The sequence below is a fragment of the Salvelinus alpinus genome, chromosome 8 (assembly GCF_045679555.1).
Source record: "Salvelinus alpinus chromosome 8, SLU_Salpinus.1, whole genome shotgun sequence".
Classification (NCBI taxonomy): Eukaryota; Metazoa; Chordata; class Actinopteri; order Salmoniformes; family Salmonidae; genus Salvelinus; species Salvelinus alpinus.
Genome location: NC_092093.1, coordinates 44,343,626 through 44,368,468, shown reverse-complemented (window position 1 = coordinate 44,368,468; position 24,843 = coordinate 44,343,626). Strand labels below are relative to the sequence as shown.

The window sequence follows — 24,843 nt, the reverse complement described above, 5'->3', positions numbered from 1 at the left end:
CCACAATCTTACAAGTATGGACTACAGTCTTTTGATCAATTTATTTGCTGTTACCCACTTAGTGCACTGTGTATGTAGCACTCTGCCCTGTGATATTTTCTCTGTCCTTAACACAATTATATGTTGAGTTGTTAGGTACAGTTAATTTTTATTCCACAATAGTTTCAGTGATGGGCCGAATAGGCCTATGCACCGGTGATATTTAATTGACAACTGTAGGCCGTAATTGTAAATAAGAATATGTTCTTAACTGGCTTGCCTAGTTAAATTAAATAAATACGTTTGCCAGAGAGAGTGACTGAATTTTCGGCAATCTCAAGGTTCAAATGCACCTTGCTATTCTTGCTTTCTGGATTTAAAATATGCTACCGCGTTCACAATGAACTGGCGGGAAAGTTTGAATGCAATGTGCGCGCGGAGAACAGATCTGTTTTTTATACGATTAGATGTATTGCGTCAGAATGCCCAATTAGATGCCCGGAGTTAGAATAGTGTAATTTAGTAGGCTCTCCATGACCCAATGTTAAAATGTTTCCAATCAAATGTATAAATCAGTCTAATTTGCATAAACATTGTGATTAGATGATAGCTGTGAGGGTTATCGAATCAGGATAAAATCCTATGATTTCATAAAATATCAACATTCTATTATTAAAGATTTTCTGTCATTTGCAAATGCACCCCACCGGCAAATGACAGGAGAGGCAAGGAGTGGACTGTAATAGCTGAACAGAGACGGCAACCAGGCGAATGGTTACCGTAATCATCTGTCTCTAACGCATTTGATGCTGTCCGTGGTTTGTCAGTCAGAGCTTGCGCAAATCCACGTTTTCTTAGCGTCGTCGTCATAAATGAGATTCTCCTCTGGTGGCCGCTCCATAAGTAGCTAGCGATAATCGAACGGGTCGGTCAAACTAGCGGAGCAGATAGCAGATTGTTAAATATCACCCGATGTACAAACTGAAATGCTGCAGCATTTGCACTAAAACAAATGCGTGTTATATGGCTCTTCCATCAAGGGATTGTTGCAATTGGATTAAAGTAGACGCAAGAGATGTAGATAGAAATGTCTAGCTAGCCAAAGTACTAGCTAACTGATGTTGCATCGATGGAATTATTCGAGTGCCATTGATTGAGAAGCACCCAGCGACGCTAAATGAGTAGCTAACTAGCTACATGGATAGCCGCTAGCCGTGACGGGAATGTGGACGTTTATTAACGTTGTGTGAATGGGACATATACAATTTTGATACATAAATCAATGTTTAAGGATCTAACATGTTAACTTAATACATGTGACTTGGTATTCATCCATGCTAAGCCAGCTTTCTGTTTTATCGTCCGGCAGCGACATTTGGACGGGGGGACAGTAGCTAACGTTACTAAGATTGGGTGAGTTACAGTAAGATGATCAAGTGATAAGAACATTGATGTTTAGTTAACTAGCCATTTGCTGAAACGTCTGATAGTGATTTAGATTTTATCGCCCTTGTATTTAACTAGTAGCTAAATTGGCTAGATAGCCAGGATTAGCTAACCACACAAGGCTAGTTAGCCGGCTAATAAGACATTGGTGCGGAATAAAAAAAATCGGACTATGTACAAACACCTTACAAAATCAATGGGAATGGCAGCTAGCATGTCCCCTCAAACTTGACTGTGTCGATATTGAAGATGGAAATTATGTTGTTGGTGGCTTGTTAGTTAGCCAGCCAGCTAAGAACAGCGTCTGTCCTCCACTTCAAAATCCGTTATACCGCTAAAGTAAGCTACCGGGCTAACGTTAGCCAGCTTAGCAACTAACGTTAACAGCCGGTAGCTAACTTGTATCGGTACGTTGTACGTCTGTTTGTCAGAGCATCATTTGATTGGCTTAACATTATCTAGTAGTTAGTTGACAATGCCCTGGTTCAAGATTCCAACACAGCTAATAGCTTTTTTGTAATTTGTAAGAATTCGCTGAATGTCTAGCCAGCTAAGTAAGTAGGCATGGGAACTACTACTGGACGAAGTCAACTGTTGTGGGTCTGTTCATGCCATGACCATGACCTCCACGTTGTACTGGACTTGCAAGATGTGGAGACATGATTTAAACCCGGAGTCCTGCTCAATGATATTAGCTACCTGGCAGCATCTATTGTAACTAGAAAGCGCATTGAAACTCCAACATGGATAACAGAGCGTAACGTTAGTCTCTAGAAAGGCTGCCTCCAAGCTAACGTTTGTTAGGTTGTCATGCATCCTATTTAGAACGGCTGAACAATATTTGTAGCTAGCCAACTAACGTTAGCTAGTTAGATATTGGCATGCTTGTCTTAGCTAACGTTAGCCATGTTTTCTGGTTAGTTATATTTATCAAGTTTGTACCACTCAGAAATATTTGCTAGCTAACTGTTTTTCTCCCTATTTTCACAGGCAGTGTGCATCAGTATGGCACTACTTCTAGAAGGTGCCCGCAACCTGGGCTGGGTACTCCTGAACTCCTTCCTTCGTTTCTTCTTTGTGTTCATTAATAACTGTGTAGCAATCCCTTCGTATTGCCTCTACTGCATTCTTCTTCAACCCCTCAGAGTAATGGACAGCCGTACTTTCTGGCTCATTGAAGGAATAATGTTCAAATGGATGTTGGCAATGGTGTCACAGTGGGGCTGGGTTGCAGGCTATACAGGTAAGATGCTACACAACAAGCCTGGAATGCTTTTCTTTGGATCAAAGTTGTGGTTGAAACTGGGAATGGTTATGAATGCATGGGTTACTGTGGACACAAACTGTCATTATCATTGGTTCAGACAGGTGTGGTGGAATCAAAGTATTGATTTCAACAACCCTTTCAATATCACCTGATCCCCTTTCAGAATAACTTGTACCTCAACTGCAAGACCAATAGCTACTGTCTGTAGGAACTAGGAAGTTCGTGCCGAACAGGTCATCCCCCTTGTATACATACCTACCTGTAAATATAAGATTTATGTTAGACGGACTCCTTTTGGTTTAAGACCATACACAATTGCTTCAAGTGTGATCACATTCTCATATAGTAGGCAAGTCTGTATAGTACAGTGACTGTAATCACTTGATACATACAGTCCTGTTTTGCCGGCAACACTATTTCTAAGTTCATTCACACACAAAAATGTGCCAGGTGTTCCCACTTTCAACTGGCTGATTGGGTGTCTGGGAGCCACATTGCCCTCTGAGCAGTGTTTGATTGCACCGGGCCAAGAGGAAAATGCTTATAAATTACAAAGTGCTGAACATGAGGATCAACAAGGCCTGCTGATAAATAATGCAGCGAACACCGACTTGTTTTTGCAACATGCAGTGCATTCAGAAAGTATTCAGACCCCCTTTTCCACATTTTGTTACGTTACAGCCTTATTCAGGGGTTACTGTGGAAATAAACTGTCATCATCATTGGTTCAGACAGGTGTGGTGGAATCAAAGTATTGATTTCAACAACCCTTTCAATATCACCTGATCCCCTTTTAGTTTTTTTCCCCCCTCATAAAATTACACAATACCATTACTGACAGCAAAAACAGGATTTGAGAAATTCTAGCAAATGTATTAAAAATAAATGTAAATATCACATTTAAATAAGTATTCGGGCCCTTTACTTAGTACTTTTTTTTAACGCATCTTTGGCAGCGATTACAGCCTCGAGTCTTCTTGACACATGTATTTGGAGAGTTTCTTCCACTCTTAAATGCAGATTCTCCCATGCTGTCAGGTTGGATGGGGAGCATCGCTGCTCCGCTATTTTTAGGTCTCTCCAGAGATGTTCGATCAGGTTCAAGTCTGGGCTCTGGCTGGGACACTCCAGGACATTCAGAGACTTGTCCCGAAGCCACTCCTGTGTTGTCTTTGCTGTGTGCTTAGGGTTGTTGTCCTGTTGGAAGGTAAAACTTTGCCCCAGTCTGAGGTCCTGAGTGCTCTGGAGCAGGTTTTCATCAGTACTTTGCTCCGTTCATGTTTCCCTCAATCCTGACTTGTCCCTGCTGCTGAAAAACATCCCCACGGCATGATGCTGCCACCACCATGCTTCACCGTAGGGATGGTGCCAGGTTTCCTCTAGACGTGATGCTTGGCATTCAGGCCAAAGAGTTACATTTTGGTTTCATCAGACCACAGAATCTTGTTTCTCATGGTCTGAGAGTCCTTTAGGTGCTTTTTGGCAAACTCCAAGCGGGCTGTTATGTGCCTTTTACTGAGTTGCTTCCATCTGGCCACTCTAACATAAAGGCCTGATTGGTGGTGTGCTGAACAGATGGTTGTCCTTTTTGAATGTTCTCCCATCTCCACAGAGGAACTCTGGAGCTCTGTCAGAGTGACCATCGGGTTCTTGGTCACCTCCCTGATGAAAGTCCTTCTCCACCGATTGCTATTTAAAGAGTCTTGGTTGTTTCAAACTTCCATTTAATAATGTTGGAGGCCACTTTGTTCTTGGTGACCTTCAATGCTGCAGACATTTTTTTGCTACCGTTCCCCAGAACTTTGCCTCGACACAATCCTGTGTCAGCTCTACGGACAATTTCTTCGACCTCATGGCTTGGTTTTTGATTTTTATATAGACAAATCATGTCCAAACAATTGAATTTACCACAGGTTGACTCCAAGTTGTAGTAACATCTCAAGGATGATCAATGGAAACAGATGCACCTGAGCTCATTTTAGAGTTTCATAGCAAAAGGTATGAATACCTATGTAAATAAGTTATTTGTGTTTATTTTTAATACATTTGCAAGAAATGTCTAAACCTGTTTTCGCTTTGTCATTATGGGGTATTGTGTGTAGTTTAAGGATAAAAAAAAAAAAGTGTAATCCATCTTAGAATAAGGCTGTAACAAAATGTGGAAAAGTGAAGGGGTCTGAATACTTTCCAAAAGCACTATGTGTAATGGGACCTTGATGAGCAAGTTAGACAGTGAGGTTACCCCTGAGCCAGGCAAGATAAGAGCTTGCTGAACTTCCGGGGTAGTACCTTGTCCTGTGACAGGACTGCCAACGCACCCATTCTCTGCATATGAATAACCTCTTTACGCATTAGATCAGTAGTTACTTACAGGGCTGTTACTTTTAGGAACAGTCGAGTAAATAACAGCTGAAGCTGCTGTGATTGTGATTATCTTGCGTGACTCATTGCTACATAGCTTTTCATGACTCCCTTTCAACATAACATTGTCTACTCTTGGTTAAATGAGAATTTGGGGAAAGTACCGTGTTTGGGAGAACAGTGTGGGCAGTAGCAATTTTAGTCATGTCAATTGGTGCATTGTGGCGATAAGATATGGACCTGTGTAGTTTTACCACTCCAAACCATGAGAGAGAATTTGAATAGCCTATTCCCACCAGAGGCTGATGGGACGAGCGATAGGAGGACGGGCTCATTGTAATGGCTGGAATGGAATAAATTGAACCGTATCAACCATATGGAAACCACATGTTTGACACAATTCCATGTATTGCACTCCAGCCTTTACACAGAGCCCGTCCTCCTTATAGCTCCTCCCACCAGACTCCTCTGATTCACACCAGTAATATTACCATCTGTATATCAGCCACCAGCTGCTTCTTCTCTCCATTATGGACTGTATTCTTAGATTGTTGAGAAAGCTGCAATGCTGACACTTACAACCATAATGCTGATTTTGTATTTCAGCCTAACAGCAGCTCCACCACTACATTTGGTGTAGGCCTAATTCTGAGGACTGGGGAAATGCAAACACTCACATAGAGCTGTGAATACAAGGACTCATGGTCCATGAGAATGACATGAATTTTATACTGATTTTGGGCCTATATTGTTTACAAAGACTAATGCGTATAAATGAGTAATGATAGGTAAAGGCAGTTGTACTAAGCTTGAAGCAGTTCAATAATCAATTGTTTAATTGAAAAAAATATATATATATACTTACACACACTTGAAGGCAAGTTTACATACATACACCTTAGCCAAATACATTTAAACTCAGTTTTTCACAATTCCTGACATTTTAATCCTAGTAAAAATGCCCTGTCTTAGGTCAGTTAGGATCACCACTTTTATTTTAAGAATGAGAAATGTTAGAAAAATAGTAGTGATTTATTTCAGCTTTTATTTCTTTCATCACATTCCTAGTGGTTCAGAAGTTTACTTACACTCAATTAGAATGTGGTAGCATTGCCTTTAAATTGTTTCACTTGGGTCAAATGTTTCTGGTGGCCTTCCACAAGCTTCCGACAATAAGTTGGGTGAATTTTGGCCCATTCCTTCTGACAGAGCTGGTGTAACTGAGTCATGTTTGTAGGCCTCCTTGCTCGCACACGCTTTTTCAGTTCTGCCCACAAATTTTCTATAGGATTGAAGTCTGGGCTTTGTGATGGCCACTCCAATACCTTGACTTTGTTGTCCTTAAGCCATTTTGCCAGAACTTTGGAAGTATGCTTGGGGGCATTGTCCATTTGGAAGACCCATTTGCGACCAAGCTTTAACTTCCTGACTGATGTCTTGAGATGTTGCTTCAATATATCCACAATTTCTCTTACCTCATGATGCCATCTATTTTGTGAAGTGCACCTGTTCCTCCTGCAGCAAAGCACCCCCACAACATGATGCTGCCACCCCCGTGCTTCACAGTTGGGATGGTGTTCTTCGGCTTGCAAGCCCCTCCCGTTTTCCTCCTAATATAATGATGGTCATTATTGCCAAGCAGTTCTATTTTTGTTTCATCAGACCTAAGGACATTTCTCCAAAAAGTATGATCTATGTCCCTATGTGTAGTTGCAAACCGCAATCTGGCTTTTTTATTGCGGTTTTAAAGCAGATTCTTCTTACTTGCTGAGCGGCCTTTCAGGTTATGTCTATAGTATTCGTTTTAGATACTTTTGTACCTGTTTCCTCCATCTTCACGAGGTCCTTTGCTGTTGTTCTGGGATTGATTTGTACTTTTCGCACCAAAGCACGTTCATCTTTAGGAGACAGAACGCGTCTCCTTCCTGAGCGGTATAACGGCTGCGTGGTCCCATGGTGTTTATACTAGCGTACTATTTTTTTGTACAGATGAACATGGTACCTTCAGGCATTTGGAAATTGCTCCCAAGGATGAACCAGACTTGTGAAGGTCTCATTCTTTTTTCTTAGGTCTTGGCTGATTTCTTTTGTTTTTCCTATGATGTCAAGCAAGAGGCACTGAGTTTGAATGTAGGCCTTGAAATACATCCACAGGTACTCCTGCAATTGACTCAGGCTAATTGACATCATTTATCAGAAGCTTCTAAAGCCATGACATTTTCTGGAGTTTTCCAAGCTCTTGAAAGGCACAGTCAACTTAGTGTATGTAAACGTCTGACCCACTGGAATTGTGATAGTGAAATAATCTGTCTGTAAACAACTGTTGGCAAAATTACTTGTCATGCACAAAGTGGATGTCCTAACTGACTTGCCAAAACTATAGTTTGTTAACCAGAAATTTGTGGAGTGGTTGAAAAACGAGTTTTATTGACTCCAACCTAAGTGAATGTAAACTTCCGACTTCAACTGTATGTAGTCAGACCTTTTGCTATAAGACTTGCAATTGAGCTCATTGATTATCCTTGATGTTTCTACAACTTGATTGGAGTCCACCTGTGGTAAATTCAATTGATTGGACATGACTTGGAAAGGCACACACCTGTCTATATAAGGTGCCACAGTGGACGGTGCATTTCGGAGAAAAAACCAAGCCATAAGGTCGAAGCAATTGTCCATAGAGCTCAGACAGGATTGTGTTGGCACAGACCTGGGGAAGGGTACCAAAAAATGTCTGCAGCATTGAAGATCCCCAAGAACACAGTGGCCTACATCATTCTTAAATGGAAGAAGTTTGGAACCACCAAGACTCTTCCTAGAGCTGGCCGGCCGGACAAACTGAGCATCGGGGGAGAAGGGCCTTGGTCAGGGAGGTGACCAAGAACCTGATGGTCTCTCTGACAGAGCTCCAGAGTTCCTCTTTGGAGATGGGAGAACCTTCCAGAAGGACAACTATCTCTTCAACACTCCACCAATCAAGCCTTTATGTTAGAGTGGCCATACGGAAGCCACTCCTTAGTAAAAGGTACATGATAGCACGCTTGGAGTTTGCCAGAAGGCACCTAAAGGACTCAGACCATGAGACAACATTCTCTCGTCTGATGAAACCAGGATTGAACTATTTGGCCTGAATGTTAAGTGTCATGTCTGGAAGAAACCTGGCACCATCCCTATGGTGAAGCATGTTGGTGACAACATCATACTGTGGGGATGTTTTTTATCGGCATGCACTGGGAGACTAGTCAGGATTTAATGGATCGATGAACGGAGCCAAGTACAGAGATTCTTGATGAAAACCTGCTCCAGAGCACTCAGGACCTCACCCTAGTGTGAAGGTTCACTTTCCAACAAGACAACGACCCTAAACACACAGCCAAGACAACGCAGCAGTGGAAACACGTCTCAATGTCCTTGAGTGGCCCAGCCATACCTGGGACTTGAACCTGATTTGGACATCGCTGGAGAGACCTAAAAATAGCTGTACAGGAACACTCCCAATCCAACCTGACAGAGCATGAGAGGATCAGCAGAGAAGAATGGAAGAAACTCCCCAAATACAGGTGTGCCACGCTTGTAGCATCATACTCAATGGAGGGGGGGGCAATTTAATCCATTTTAGAATAAGGCTGTAACAAAATGTGGTAAGGGTCAAGGAGTCTCAATACTTTCCGAAGTCACTGTATATCACATCTTTAAAACCATTTGAACAGCAGGAAGTCTTTCAGATTGTGTCTTTTGAGGCCCAACAGGCAAAGATCAATTAGGCCACATTCGTATGAATTAATTTAACAATGAAACAGATGTACTTCAGCTCAAATGTTGGGCTAAATTGAGGTTACATCCATCTGCTGTTACTGGAGCTGACTTTCCATTTTCTCCTGATTTTAAAACTCTAAAGGGTTGGTTTCAAGCAGAATATTTCATAGCAGAGTTGCAGTTTGGGAGTCCAGACTTCCTGACTCGTTGTGCACCTGGGTGTGTGTATCCTCATGGGTGATTCGGCGGGCCTAGGAATCCAAATAGAAACTATCCAAAGCCACCGTTTGTGCTCGCTCTCCTCCCACAGTCCCCTCAATCAGCTAAACCTGTTATAAACAAGAACTCCCTCAATGGGAGAGGTGTGGGTGAGTTTACTTGCTTGGCACTGTGAGGCAAAGATCCTGTATCTAGGCCTATGGTGTTACTCCAGTTAGGCTGTGTTGTGTCCACTCTGCAGTAAACTCACCCACACCCTTTTGCCTCATCTCTCCCATTGAGGGAGTTCTTGTTCACCATGCATGTGTGAGTAGGGCCCTGAAGCGAGTTGAAACCTGCCTGTATGCAGGGCTTGTTGGTTGCTGGAAACCTGTATTATACACACAGGAAAAATCTTAATTGTGTACTCCTCAAAACCCATGGGAGAAAGGTCAGAGGGGAGGCACTTCTGGCTTTCTCATCCAATAGTGTTTTGAGGAGACAAGGAGTATGCAATTGAGATCTACTCACACTCCCAATCAATCACGCTTATTTATAAAGCCTTTTTTACATCAGCAGATGTCACAAAGTGCTATATAGAAACCCAGCCTTAAACCCCAAACATAGTATCCAGACTTGCGACCTGGGGCTGTGCGTTATGGCGCCAGATGAATGGCACAACAATGGGCCAGGACCTCGTCACAGGATCTCTGCGTTCAAATTGCCATCAATAAAATGCAATTGTGTTCGTTGTCCTTTAGTTTATGCCTGTCCATGCAATTACCCCACAGCCACCATGGGGCACTCTGTTCATAACATTGACATCAGCAAACCGCTGGCCCACACGGTCTGCCATTGCCCGGTTTAGTTGAAACGGGGATTAATCCGTGGAGAGCACACTTCTGAGCATGCAGATGGGGTTTCTGAAAGTTTGTGCATAAATTCTTCAGTTGTGCAAACCCACATTTTATCAGCTGTCGAGGTGACTGGTCTCAGACGTTCCCGCAGGTAAGGAAGCTGGATGTGGAAGTCCTGGGCTGGCGTGGTTACACGTGGGCTGCAGTTGTGAGGCCGGTTGAATGTACTACCAAATTCCCTAAAATTACGTTATAAATTACGTCTGAGGGAGCGTGAAATTGGCATGCTGACTGCAGGAATGTCCACCAGAGCGGTTGCCTGAGTGAGTGATGTAAATTCCTCTACCAAAAGCCGAGCTCGGCTTTTGGTAGAGGAATTTACATCACTCACTCAGGCAACCGCTCTGGTGGACATTCCTGCAGTCAGCATGCCAATTTCACGCTCCCTCAACTTGAGACATCATTTTAGTGGCTGTTTGTCACCAGCACATGTTTTGTTTATATTTTTGTTCAGTGTAGTATAGCCAAACATTCAGCCATTTTCCAGGTTCTGGGTACAAAAAGTATGTCGTATAGAAAAGATAACGCTCTGTTATTATGTGAGTATTCGACCACATTCCCACTCTTCCCTCCATACCACCTCATGGGCAGACCTGTATGACAGACTAGGGTGCATCAACAGAGCCACATCAATTCTGAGTGTTACAGAACATCTGTGCAGAATGTGAGTGCAATGCATGCGCACCAGATCTGTCTCTACCTCCACACTGAGGTCAAAGTTCACTGGGGCTTCCTGCTCACCAGTCTGCCCTCTGAGTAGAAGCAGTGCCGATCCCTGTATTTCCAGATCATGGAGGAATGTGAGAGATCGAAGAGAAACTAGCAGATCTGTAAAAAAAATATATATATATATAATATAGAAAGCCATTTAAGTAATTGGAGTCTCAACTGGTTTGCAGTGTTGCTATTTCACAACTTGGTAGGAACATGATCAATAATGTGTAGCTAATACTGTATAAACGCATGATCAGCCGTTGTTCTTTCTCACTAATATAAGCTCACCGTGGATGTTATATTTTGTAACGTTCATGTCAACATATGGTGCTAATTTGGACTGTCCTATGACTTCTGCACCCTTTCACCCCACTCCACTAAGCAGCAAAGTTGCATCCAAGTCGTCTGCCCAGAATGTTACATCGCCAGGCCGAGACAGGTGCCCTAGTAGGCCGGGAAGGCGGGATTAGAGTGAGTGGCAACATCTTGGTTGTGGCCGTTTTGAGCAAACTTCCGCCTCACAACGGTGGCATGCAGTGATGTGCTCTTATTGCTTTGTTTTATTCGGTTGGAGTAGAATACCAAAATATCATATCCTGTCTGTCATGTTGAGAGATGTTCACCATCTTTTCCTTGGCCACATTGGGTGTTGTAGAGGTCTGCGCCAGACCTCTACATTTCTTCATCCCGCCTGTACCTGCAGCTTTTCATACCGCACCCCGCCTGTACCTGCTGGCTTTCTGTCTGACTCCCACTCACAACTGCAAGAACTGGTCCCAAACCGAACTGCAGTCCTGCAATGTTATTTTAGGCATATGTGACTAAGCTCACTTGCCAGCCATGGTCCCATCAATTTTGCGCCCTATAGGCAGTAGGTTAGTTCAGTTGTGGCGCGTGGGTAAAATCACAGAGGAAGCCAAGCTAGTTAAAAAGCCATATTACAACGTATGTTGTAATAATTGCGTTGTTTGCTCTATAACCCATTAATTCACACACCACCATGATATACAATAAGGCCGTGACGACAAAGACAAGTCACACAGTGGTGGAATAAATTGAACTACACACTTTTGTTTCGTCACAAAACCAGACAGCAACATCTATCTGAAGTCCACAAAACAAATATTGCATGTAACAAACAGTTATCACCTGCAACATGGTCAAGCAACTTAATATTTTCGACAGTTTACTAAACAACTACTGATTTAGAACCACAGAGTTACCGCAAGTCAGCACATAAACAACAGGAGCATTGCCTCTGCTATTTCAGCAACATTTCAACTTAAACATTTATACATCGTCAAATCAACAAGCCTATATATGCTTAGTTTAATATACTGAAAACAAAGATCCCAAAAACAATTTAGTCCAGTCAATGTTGATGAGTATCATTTGGCTGTCCATGGTACTGATTTCTGTGTGCGTGCGCAATTAAAACAAAAATGTTGACTTACCCTACTTGTAGACTAGTTGAATGCCAATGCCATCCTCTTTCATGTTGGTAAAGCGGTCTATGGCTCTGTCATAGTTTTGTTTTTGATCATAGGCTAGTAAGCATTACTAGCCTATAAAACTAGGTAGCTTAACTTCCTCACATGGGAAACGATGAACCAGCTAAGTTGGCTAGCTAGTTAACGTGAGCCTATTAGGCTACATATTTCACTTCCAGCCTCAGGCCAGTGGCACATCCATATACAGTGGGGAGAACAAGTATTTGATACACTGCCGATTTTGCAGGTTTTCCTACTTACAAAGCATGTAGAGGTCTGTCATTTTTATCATAGGTACACTTCAACTGTGAGAGACGGAATCTAAAACAAAAATCCAGAAAATCACATTGTATGATTTTTAAGTAATTAATTTGCATTTTATTGCATGACATAAGTATTTGATCACCTACCAACCAGTAAAAATTCCGGCTCTCACAGACCTGTTAGTTTTTCTTTAAGAAGCCCTCCTGTTCTCCACTCATTACCTGTATTAACTGCACCTGTTTGAACTCGTTACCTGTATAAAAGACACCTGTCCACACACTCAATCAAACAGACTCCAACCTCTCCACAATGGCCAAGACCAGAGAGCTGTGTAAGGACATCAGGGATAAATTGTAGACCTGTACAAGGCTGGGATGGGCTACAGGACAATAGGCAAGCAGCTTGATGAGAAGGCAACAACTGTTGGCACAATTATTAGAAAATGGAAGAAGTTCAAGATGACGGTCAATCACCCTCGGTCTGGGGCTCCATGCAAGATCTCACCTCGTGGGGCATCAATGATCATGAGGAATGTGAGGGATCAGCCCAGAACTACACAGCAGGACCTGGTCAATGACCTGAAGAGAGCTGGGACCACAGTCTCAAAGAAAACCATTAGTAACACACTACGCCGTCATGGATTAAAATCCTGCAGCGCACGCAAGGTCCCCCTGCTCAAGCCAGCGCATGTCCAGGCCCGTCTGAAGTTTGCCAATGACCATCTGGATGATCCAGAGGAGGAATGGGAGAAGGTCATGTGGTCTGATGAGACAAAAATAGAGCCTTTTGCTCTAAACTCCACTCGCCGTGTTTGGAGGAATAGAAGGATGAGTACAACCCCAAGAACACCATCCCAACCGTGAAGCATGGAGGTGGAAACATCATTCTTTGGGGATGCTTTTCTGCAAAGGGGACAGGACGACTGCACCGTATTGAGGGGAGGATGGATGGGGCCATGTATCGCGAGATCTTGGCCAACAACCTCCTTCCCTCAGTAAGAGCATTGAAGATGGGTCGTGGCTGGGTCTTCCAGCATGACAACGACACGAAGCACACAGCCATGGCAACTAAGGAGTGGCTCCGTAAGAAGCATCTCAAGGTCCTGGAGTGGCCTAGCCAGTCTCCAGACCTGAACCCAATAGAAAATCTTTGGAGGGAGCTGAAAGTCCGTATTGCCCAGCGACAGCCCCGAAACCTGAAGGATCTGGAGAAGATCTGTAGGGAGGAGTGGGCCAAAATCCCTGCTGCAGTGTGTGCAAACCTAGTCAAGAACTACAGGAAACGTATGATCTCTGTAATTGCAAACAAAGGTTTCTGTACCAAATATTAAGTTCTGCTTTTCTGATGTATCAAATACTTATGTCATGCAATAAAATGCAAATTAATTACTTAAAAATCATACAATGTGATTTTCTGGATTTTTAGGAAAACCTGTAGGAAAACCTGCAAAATCGTCAGTGTATCAAATACTTGTTCTCCCCACTGTACATTTATGGTTAGATCAGAATTGCCATTATTATTGGCCTGTACAGAGAATTAAGTCAAAACCATAAGAAGTCCAAATCCCCATGGCTTAGGAAAAGGATGATTTAGTAAGCTAGCTACTGCAGGATATCAACACAGGCAGACCAGAAACACAGTTTTGCATAGGAAGTGATTTGATTGGTGTGAAGCAAAATTCTAACTGGTCACCCTTGGCATTTTGCTGCACCAGGACAACCCACAGTTGAGCTCAGCTCAACGCTGATTGGTTAATTATTATATTTATTTTTTTATCAAGGGAGGCCTAATGCTTGCTGGCATCAATCATTCAAATGCTACGGCGGCAACATGTTATACTCTTTCGATCCAGACAGCATCAGATACATGACTACAAATACTGAGACCGAGTGGAGCCGTTTCACTCGCTCATATGATTCTTCCGGTGAGAGTCAGCCACTTGTGAATTGACGGAAATTATGAAAACACAGGGAGAGATGAGAATATTTTAATGTTTTTATTCGTCAAATACTTGGAAGCCTGGTTTCCCTTGGCATCTGTGAATACACGTCACTGGTTGAATTACCATAGATTCTCCCGTGGCCCTTTCTATATTAGGCTTATCTGTATTACTGGGCTATATCAGCCAATTTAGGCCGTCATTGTAAATAAGAACTTGTTCTCAACTGACTTGCCTAGTTAAATATAAATATGCTACATGTAGTTTGAAGAGCGCAATAGTTTTTCTCTTGAGCTATTTTATAGCCTACCATTTTAGGAGTGGGAAGATTTTCAGAGGGTGACATATGGGTGATCAATATTTGTTTCTAGGCAATGTCGTAATCTATAGCCGAGTCATATATTTAGGAAGTATTTTTCCCTGGTAAGATAACTGCCCCGTTCTTCTCCGCCCATGCATAAGCTATAGCCTACTCTATTAAATTGAGACCACACGCACACCTGATCTTGCATGTATAGCTATTGAACTTGACGCAGCAAGAATGATTACAGCGACACTTGCTACGTTTTGCATATATGATAGGATGATTTGCAGGCAGAGGCAAATTTAATGGGTAATCAATACTTGGTACCCACTCGCTCACCATAGTAGCCTAACATGCTGACTAGACAGAGCATGCGCGTGCATATTGATTTTTGTCCATCCACACCAGACGCGAACTGGACACGCAGGTTGAAATATCAAAACGAACTCTGAACCACCATATTAATTTGGAGACAGGTCGAAGCATTCATTGAAATTTAGCTAGCTAGCTAGCTTGCTGTTGCTAGATAAGTTGTCCTGGGATATAAACATTGGGTTTTTATTTCAATTTTTTTTTGTGTATTTTATCCCCCCTTCTCCCCAATGTCTATCTTGTCTCATCGCTGCAACTCCCTAACGGACTTGGGAGAGGCAAAGGTGGAGTCATGCGTCCACCGAAACATGACCAGCATAACCGCGCTCCTTAACAGCCGCCAGCTTAACCCGGAATCCAGCCGCACCAATGTGTCGGAGGAAATACCGTTCAACTGGCGACCGGGGTCAACCTGCAGGCCCCCGGCCCGCCACAAGGAATCGGTATGGCTCGGGCGTGATGAGCCAAGTAAAGACCCCCCGGCCTAACCCGGACGATGCTGGTCCAATTGTGCACCATCCTATGGGACTCCCGGCCACTACTGTAGCAAAGCCCGGGAATGATCCCAGGTCTGTAGTAACGCCTCTAGCACTGCAAAACAGTGCCTTAGACTGCTGCGGCACTCAGGAGGCCCATTGGGTTATTTTACCTGAAATGCACAAGGTTATTTTTTTCCTGGATCTTTGTAGAATTTTGACCTATTTTGAGTCACACACAATCGTGTGTTTTCTGCTCTGACAATTAATCTGCAGATAAAAGGGGAAACCTAGTTAGTTTCTAGTTCTTCTGGAAAAACTTGGTTCTGTTTTTGATGCTTGATGCACTGCAAGTACCGTTTCTCCCATCTCTTCATTGCTTTTTAGGAGCATATACCCATGTGGGTGAATAAAAGCTGAACTGAGGTCCACACTCCAGTCCAGTTGGTGGTGATAATGCAACTTAAAGTTGGTTGCCAACTGCAATATAAAGTCCACAGAAGACTGGGAAAACTTTCCACTTGCTTCCAGCACATAAAAATCATCTGTCCTCGGTTTCAACACTCACTACCGAGTTCCAAACAGTCTCTGGAAGCAACGTCAGCACAAGAACTGTTCGTTGGGAGCTTCATGAAATGGGTTTCCATGGCAGAGCAGGCGCACAGAAGCCTAAAATCGCCATGTGCAATTCCAAGCGTCGGCTGGAGTGGTGTAAAGCTCACTGCCAATGGACTCTGGAGAGATGAATCACGTTTCACCGTCTGTCAGTCCAAAACTGGGTTTGGCAGATGCCAGGAGAATGCTACCTGCCAAAATGCATAGTGCCAACTGTAAAGTTTGGTGGAGGAGGAATAATGGCCTGGGGCTGTTTTTCCTGATTCGGTCTTGGCCCCTTAGTTCCAGTGAAGGGAAATCTTAACGCTACAGCATACAATGACATTCTAGACGATTCTGTGCTTCCAGCTTTGTGGCAACAGTTTGGTGAAAGCCCTTTCCTGTTTCAGCATGACAATGACCCCATACACAAAGCGAGCTCCATACAGAAATGGTTTGTTGAGATCGGTGTGGAAGAACTTGACTGGCCTGCACAGAGCCCTGACCTCAACCCCATCGAACACCTTTGGAATGAATTGGAACGCCGACTGCGAGCCAGGCCTAATCACCCAACATCAGTGCCAGACTTCACTAATGCTCATGTGGCTGAATGCTGCGGGGACTTGTTCCCAATGTTCCAACATCTGGGAAGGATTTCCACTAGAAGAGTGGTTATAGCATCAACGGGATGGACCAAAGCCATATGAATGCCCATTATTTTGGAAGGAGATGTTCGACGAGCAGGTGTCAACATACTTTTGGTCATATAGTATATGCTTCAGTTTGCCATGTGACTGGTTTCACATTTGTCTCCAGCGATTGAAGTAAAAATATCTATATAAACTCAGCAAACAAAGGTCCCTTTTTCAGGACCAGTCTTTCAAAGAGAATTTGTAATAATCCAAATAACTTCACAGATCTTCATTGTAAAGGGTTTAAACTCTGTTTCCCATGCTTGTTCAATGAATCATAAACAATTAATGAACATGCACCTGTGGAACGGTCGTTAAGACACTAACAGCTTACAGACGGTAGGCAATTAAGGTCACAGTTGTGAAAACTTAAGACACTAAAGAGGCCTTTCTACTGACTCAGAAAAACACCAAAAGAAAGATGCCCAGTGTCCCTGCTCATCTGCGTGAATGTGAGGCATGAGGACTGCGGATGTGGCCAGGGCAATAAATTGCAATGTCCGTACTGTGAGACACCTAAGACAGCGCTACAGGGAGACAGGACAGACAGCTGATTGTCCACAGTGGCAGACCATGTGTAATAACACCTACACAGGATCGGTACATCCGAACATCACACCTGCGGGACAGGTACAATATGGCAACAACTGCCCGAGTTACACCAGGAATGCACAATCCCTCCATCAGTGTTAAGACTGTCCGCAATAGCCTGAGAGAGGCTGGACTGAGGGCTTGTAGGCCTGTTGTATAAGGCAGGTCCTCACCAGCCATCATTGGCAACAACATCGCCTATGGGCACTTCCCTCTAGCTCTCTCAGAAGTTCTCTGACCAAAACTGGAATGAAGTTGTCATCACGTCTTGCAGTCAATTTTGCCTCAATATTTCTCAGAATTGCAGCTGACTCCACAGCACAGCGGTCCTGGCCTTCAAGCATCTTGATCGTGTCACTGAATACGGTCAAGTTTCCATGGACATAGTCCAGCCAAAATTCAGTCAGTGGATCGTTGATCATTGTTCGCAGGACAACAGGGCATTTGTCTTTCAGAAAGAAAAAAGGATTTCAATGGCACATACCTTTTCAGCAGTCTTTCTAGAGCAAGGGTGTCAAACTCTGGCCCGCGGGCCAAATCTGGCCCGCGGGGTAATTATATTTGGCCCGCGAGACAATACCAAATTACTACTAGAGCTGGCCCGCCGGTATTATACAGCGCATTCACCGCTAATACTACGAATCCCATAATGCTCTGCTGTTGTTTTCGCGCGCCAATCAGGACAGGACCCAGAAACGCCCTCTCCTCTGTGACAGTAGTCATAGCAACATAGACGCTACAACTGTCAGCGCGCTATCCCTTCCCAAAAATGGCGAAAAGAAAGGCAGAAAACAGAAGCTTTCTGGACAAGTGGGAGGCAGAATATCTGTTTACATATGTAAAAGACAAACCTGTTTGTCTTGTTGGTGGAGTCAACGTGGCTGTAAGTAAGGAGTACAACATTAGACGACACTATGAAACGAAACACCATGACAAATACAAGGACCTGGACATGACTCAAAGGAGCCAGAAAGTAGAGGAGATGAAAAGAAGTTTGGTTTCACAACAGAATATGTTCAAAAAAGCCACATCACAAAGTGAGGCTGCTGTAAAGGCTAGTTATATAGTGGCAGCAGAGATCGCAAAATCAGCCCGGCCCTTTAATGGGCTTGAATGGTTGATTGATTTATTATCATTTTATTTGTAAAATTATTAGCCAGTGGAGAAAATGTTTATTTTGGTATTTAAATCAGAAGGCTGCAAATAGAAAAGAGGCATACGATTTTTATTTAAATTTTATTTATTTAATAAATGAATGCCATTGATGTGTTTTTTCATTTGAAATTCGATTTTGCATGTCTCCACTATTAAATTATATATTGTATGGTAATAAGCGATGCTTGTTCCATATTCAATGTTAAAGCAAAACTTGTTTGGGTCCATATTAAAAGGTTCATTTGTTCAATGTTGGCCCGCAACTTTGTTCAGGTTTTACATTTTGGCCCACTGGGTATTTGAGTTTGACACCCCTGTTCTAGAGCATGGAGCATGGACAGCCAGCGAACATTGCTGTGTCCTAAAATGTTATGGCCAACTAACTCACAAAAGCTCTTCAGTCTTTCTGCTCTGACGGTGAAAATATCTTTGTGAGCAGGTACTCAACATCAAGGGGAATCATATCCAAAGTTGTTCTGGACGTGTTATGAATGATGTGGGCAGGACAACCTAAGCCAATCACCTCCCGCTGCAGAGCATTTTTAACTTTGGTATGAACATTGACCCTCAGCCTATTCAGTCCTCCAAAGTTGGTATTTGTGTTGTCGGCAGAGAATGCCACGACATTGTTTTGCAGGTTACATTTTTGGATGACCACCAGGACCTCAGCTGCAATCTCCTCTGCTGTTTCTCCTTTCAATTCAACAAAATCAAGCAGTTTTGTTTCCGCAGATGTTGCCACCATATATCTTACAATATCTGACTACTATTGGCAGCAGCTTTACATGTCCATGATTGGACGCATCAAAGGCCAGGGATACATTCAATCTGGTCTAGGTCCTGTGTTACCCAAAGTAGTTGCCCATGGTGCTAACACGTTAATCACTGTGGCGTCACATTTTGTCCTAGCACATGTAAACTTTGGCTCATAAAGCTTTCGTGTCAGTTGTGCTGTGCAGTCCATAGATCTGTAACTATGATTGTGTCGCATAGTGTGGTATGCAAAGACAGGTAAATCATATTCTTCTTGGGAAGACTCTACCTCTTCTTGAAGACTCTACCTTCTTGAAGAATATGGTGACAGAGGGCATACCAACACAGGCAATCAGAGAGGCTTTATGCTTTTTTGTCTGATGTTCTACCACTGCCGTTCTTCCCCCGCTGCCAATTGAAAGAGGAATTACAAAGGGTGCAGTTAACCATTCTATCGCCTTGACCTGAGCGTATAAATGGAAATTCTCATGTTGTCATTAAAATGGCATTTCCGTTTCTTGGAAAGAGCCATTGTATCTCCTCTGTCTGCTCTTCTTCACTCTCCTTGTGTCACTCTTCTTACTCAACTTTTTCTTCTCCTCCAATCATCTTCCTGCTCTTTCTTCCTTTCCTTCTCTTTACTTTTCCACCTCACTCTTCCACACACTCCTCGCTTCACTCTTTTTACTCCCTTAATCTTTCCTAGTAGTACACTATTAGATCAAATACTTATCTCAAAAACATTGTTTGGAATAATAAATTGGCAGGCTCTGTAATCATATCTTTATCTTTCCTCCTCTCTCTCCTTCACTCTGCTTCCTATCCAGTCTTCCTCCTCTCCACTCTTACAGAAAACATTATACTGCATTACTAGCTGTTTGGGGTTTTAGGCTGGGTGTCTGTACAGCACTTCGAGATATTAGCTGATGTACGAAGGGCTATATAAAATAAAATTGATTGATTGATTGATGCTAATGTTATCCATGAAAATTTGGAAATATGTTTTCACACTACTTATAATGCCAAACCATTAAAATTAATCTACAAATAAATATTCTCATAATTGTGCATTCATTTAATATAATCATATTTTCAAAATAGCCTGTCCACTGCATGTTTACATGTGAATGTTTTTTTTTAACCTAGCTACCATGACAGTAGCTGGCTAACCTAGCTAGATAACTTAGTCGACATAGGTTATGCTAGCTAACATTAGCTATTTAAAACCTTGTAAAGCAGAGCATTTATCTATATAATAAGTTGACATAACATCATTAGCTAGTATCTCAAACGAGTGTAACTTACCTGGCTTGAAAAGACGTTTGTGGTGATGTTATGGATTCACTTGACCCTTGCTAGCTTCTGGCCCAGTTTTCCACAGCAGTTCTCTAAAACTAGCGCGAGCAAGTAGTTAGAAGAAGAGTGAATGAAGCTGATATAGCGAGCAGCCCCCTCTGCTGAACAAAACAAGCACAATGCAATTGAGACGTCAACCGGTAGACTCTGCTGCCCGGTCTTTCTTGACACGTAAAATATTATTTCACTTTGCAGTCTGTTTTTAACGCACAGTTAAAAACGGGGACATTTCCGGGGACAACTCCAGCCAGGGACAGGCCACTAAAAACGGGGACTGTCCCCGGAAAACGGGGATGTCTGGTCACCCTACTGTACTCTGGAGCGGGATCGATTTGGAGGTGGATGGTCTGTAATGGTCTGGGGCAGTGTGTCACAGCATCATCGGACTGAGCTTGTTGTCATTGCAGGCAATCTCAACGCTATGCGTTACAGAAGACATCCTCCTCCCTCATGTGGTACCCTTCCTGCAGGCTTATCCTGACATGACTCTCCAGCATGACAATGCCACCAGCCATACTGCTCGTTCTGTGCGTGATTTCCTGCAAGACAAGAATGTCAGTGTTCTGTCTTTGGCAGCGAAGAGCCTGGATCTCAATCCCATTGAGCACGTCTGGGACCTGTTGGATCGGAGGGTGAGGGCAACGGCCATTCCCCCCAGAAATGTCCAAGAACTTGCAGGTGCCTTGGAAGAATGGGGTAACATCTCACAGCAAAAACTGGCAAATCTGGTGCAGTCCATGAGGAGGAGATGCACTGCAATACTTAGTATCTGGTGTGGCCACCAGCTGCATTGACTGTTACTTTTGATTTTGACCCCCCCTCTAATCTTATGTTTATACAAATATTTACACTTGTTAATTTTGCTGAAAATAAACGCAGTTGACAGTGAGAGGACGTTTTCTTTTTTTGCTGAGTTTATTTACAATTCCCTGATCCAAACGGATTACTCATTTTACCTATCTCTTATGAATAGCTCTTATCAAGTTGTAAATTATAGTGCATGTAGAATGGTGTTTCTATTGGGGGGGGAGTGGAGGCTTTTTCAACTTTGAACCGGTAGGTTTGTTAGACCTTAATGTTTTCCTTGCCCGCAAAGGTGGTGGAATTATTAAGGACTTTAACTTATCTGTAGACAAACCTGCGCCACACCTTCATTTATTTGTTCTCCTCCCCAAATGAATCAATAGCCTGCTGTCAATAGCCTGCTGTTCTCATGCTTAAGTTCAAGGTCAGAATACGCATAGAGAGAAGTGCATTAAAGGGAATAATAATAAATTTATGCATACTTAACTCGGGTTGGAATCGGGGCCTAGTGGCCTAAATTAGATTGAATGTGAAACCCATTTAGAAACTTGGGTTTTACGTTAACCCTGCCTGGGTTTGCCTGTGATGATGACAATTGGCAGGATTTAATCTGTAGCAGGACGTGGTGATCCTGACCGGATTTGTCTCTAGTCCTATTCATTCATCCCAATAGTTGGCTGCATTGCCCTGCCCTGCAACTTTGAACATTCACTCACACTACTTTGTACAAATTTGGTCTATAATAGCCCCCATTTTAATGAATAAAAATTTGCTGATTTAAAAAAATGGTTGCTTTATGAAAAAGGACATCGAGCAGTTATGGTAGAGAGCATTTGTATAGAAGTGAAAGGAGTCATTGATTTTTCCAGTCTTTTGTTATGGGCTATTTCTAACTCTTACCAACTGCAAACTTCTTAATACCCAGACACAGGAAGTGAGTCACAGGAAATGGCATCATGATGCCTCTTCTGCCTTCGCTCTTGTACTGTAGCTTTTCTGAGCGAGGACAAGCATGTGCCCGTGTTAATAGACTGGAGAAGATTTTCGAGTCTCTTGCCAAATTTCCACTCTCTCTGATAAAGAGCCGGAGGGAGGGAGGGAAGGGGCGACAAGTTCAGAGGAAGACCGTTTAGCCGATTTGCCGTTGTCTAATTAGAAACTCTACCTTAGGCCCCACTGTCCTGCTGCCGGTTTACTGTGCCATTTCTCACAGACAATTTCCCTGATGAATGATACATGACAGCCCTGTTGTAGATTCTCACTCACTCCTCCCACTCCACACAATGGAGGATGTCAGTGCTCACTGATGGAGGTATGGCTGCTTAGGCTGTGTGACATTCATCAACCCCTCTGTGCCTTTGGGCCCTGAAGTGTGAAGATGTTTCATATTGTTATGTTTGCTCCTGATTCCTATTCTAATAGGGATTAGAATGACTTTCCTGAGGTGGGGGCTAATGGAGGCCATGATAGATCTGGTGAATGAGTTGTTTTCATTCTTTCTTGAACTGATTCAGACAATTTCTGTTAGATGTTTGCATGATACTGGATAAATAAACCTGATTCTTATTGGGCTGAAGTTGATTGAGAAGATGTTGACGCTCACCTGTCCAGTTCTGTACAATGGAACAGTTGTATGTACTATATATTTGAATATGAAAATACACCAACGGAAAAGGCTAACAATGCCTTCAGAAATTATTCACACCCCTTGAAAGACCAGGTAGGTTTTGCCGATGCCTCACAAAGAATGCCACCTGTCGGTAGATGGGTAAACACATTTTTTAAAAGCAGATATTGATTATCTCTTTTGAGCATGGTGATGTAAATAATTAGTTTAGATGGTGTATCAATACACCCAGTCACTACAAAGATACAGGTGTCCTTTCTAACTCAGTTGTCTGAGAGTAAGGAAACCACTCGGGGATTTCAGAGGCCAATGGTGACTTTAAAACAGTTACAGAGTTGAATGGCTGGGATAGGAGAACAACATTGTAGTTACTCCTCAATACTAACCTAATTGACCAGAGTGGAAAGAAGAAGCCTGTACAGAATAAAAAATATTACAAAACATGCATCCTGTTTGCAATTAGGCACTAAATGAAAACTGCGAAGAAATGAACTATATGTCCTTAATACAAAGTGTAATGTTTGGGGCAAATCCATTTTAATCCCACCTTGTAACATAACAAAATGTGGAAAAGTCGAGGGGTGTGAATACTTTCTCAAGGCACTGAATGTAGGCCTAACTACCAGCACAGAAGCTTACAATCAAGTTTGTTCATTTGACATCTGAGATGTGCTGCTCCCTTGGCCATGTAATTGAGCACTGTTGCACGTTGTGTAGCTCCACCACTCATTAAATCTCAAGGGCCCCCATTCCCTGGTGAATAACAATGGCTCCTAATCATGCCTGTATCCAAGAGGCTCGTTTTCTGATGCATTGCAGCACCTCTTTAGACAATGGGTCCTGACCTTGCTGTGTCATGGGCACTCAAAGCGCTAATTCAAATCTTTTCAGTCTCCCAACAAAATGATCTTGAGAAACTATATGAGGAGTGAAGCGTCTCCACAGAAGCCATGTTGAACAGAGGCCTTTGTCTCGGCCAAGCACTTTATCGTCGAAGTTCACCGTGGTTGACGAAGTAGCAAGCCAAACAATTTTCTCTTTGTATGGGTGTCCAAGCATTCCCACACTGTTTCAGCTTTGCTGGCCAATTGTCAGATCAAATAAAATCAAACGTTAATGTAAATTGTCCTAGATTTGGCGCCGTGTGTACCGCTTGCCGTGCAGTAGCAGAGAAAACAGTCTATAACTTGGGTGACTGGAGTTTCTGACAATTTTATGGGCTTTCCTCTGACAACGCCTATTATATAGGTCCTGGATGGCAGGAAGCTTGGCCCCAGTGATGTACTGGGCTGTTCGCACTACCCCCTGTAGCACCATGATCAGATGCCGATCAGTTGCCATACCAGGCGGTGATGCAACCGGTCAGGATGCTCTCGATGGTACAGCTGTAGAACCTTTTGAAATTCTGGGTACCCATGACAAATCTTTTCAGTCTCCTGTGGGGGATAAGGTTTTGTCGTGCCCTCTTCACGACTGTCTATGTATGTTTGGACCATGATAGTTTGTTGGTGATGTGGACACCAAGGAACTTAACTCTCAACCCGCTCCACTACAGCCCCGTCAATGTTAATGCGGGCCTGTTTGGCCCGCATTACTAATTATATTTTTGTGAACCAGATTTGCATTGTAGCTGAAAGGGATGAGGCATGGATGAAGCATGTTTGCCTGAAGTTGTCATGAATTTTGATGGATGGCCTAGTACAGTTTTCTGTGTACGGACTAAACTCAGCATATGGGCTGCTTTGTTGTTAGATGATGGTTGGTTAGTTTTTTGCTATCATTATTCCTTCC

General features: G+C 43.0%; 1 protein-coding gene across 2 annotated transcripts in view; it reads left to right on the top strand.

Moving 5' to 3' along the window:
- The first annotated feature begins 751 nt into the window (after positions 1-751).
- The window catches only part of LOC139583191 (acyl-CoA:lysophosphatidylglycerol acyltransferase 1-like), an 89,747-nt gene continuing 65,655 nt past the window's right edge, over positions 752-24,843 (top strand). Inside the window, exons 1-2 of one of the 2 annotated variants that reach the window (XM_071414021.1) lie at positions 752-1,392; positions 2,420-2,668. In XM_071414021.1, the coding sequence (XP_071270122.1) occupies positions 2,431-2,668 (238 nt within the window). In that variant the 5' untranslated portion in view covers positions 752-1,392; positions 2,420-2,430. Of the gene's footprint in view, positions 1,393-2,415; positions 2,669-24,843 lie in introns of both variants that reach the window. The other variant, XM_071414020.1, reaches the window with a different exon arrangement.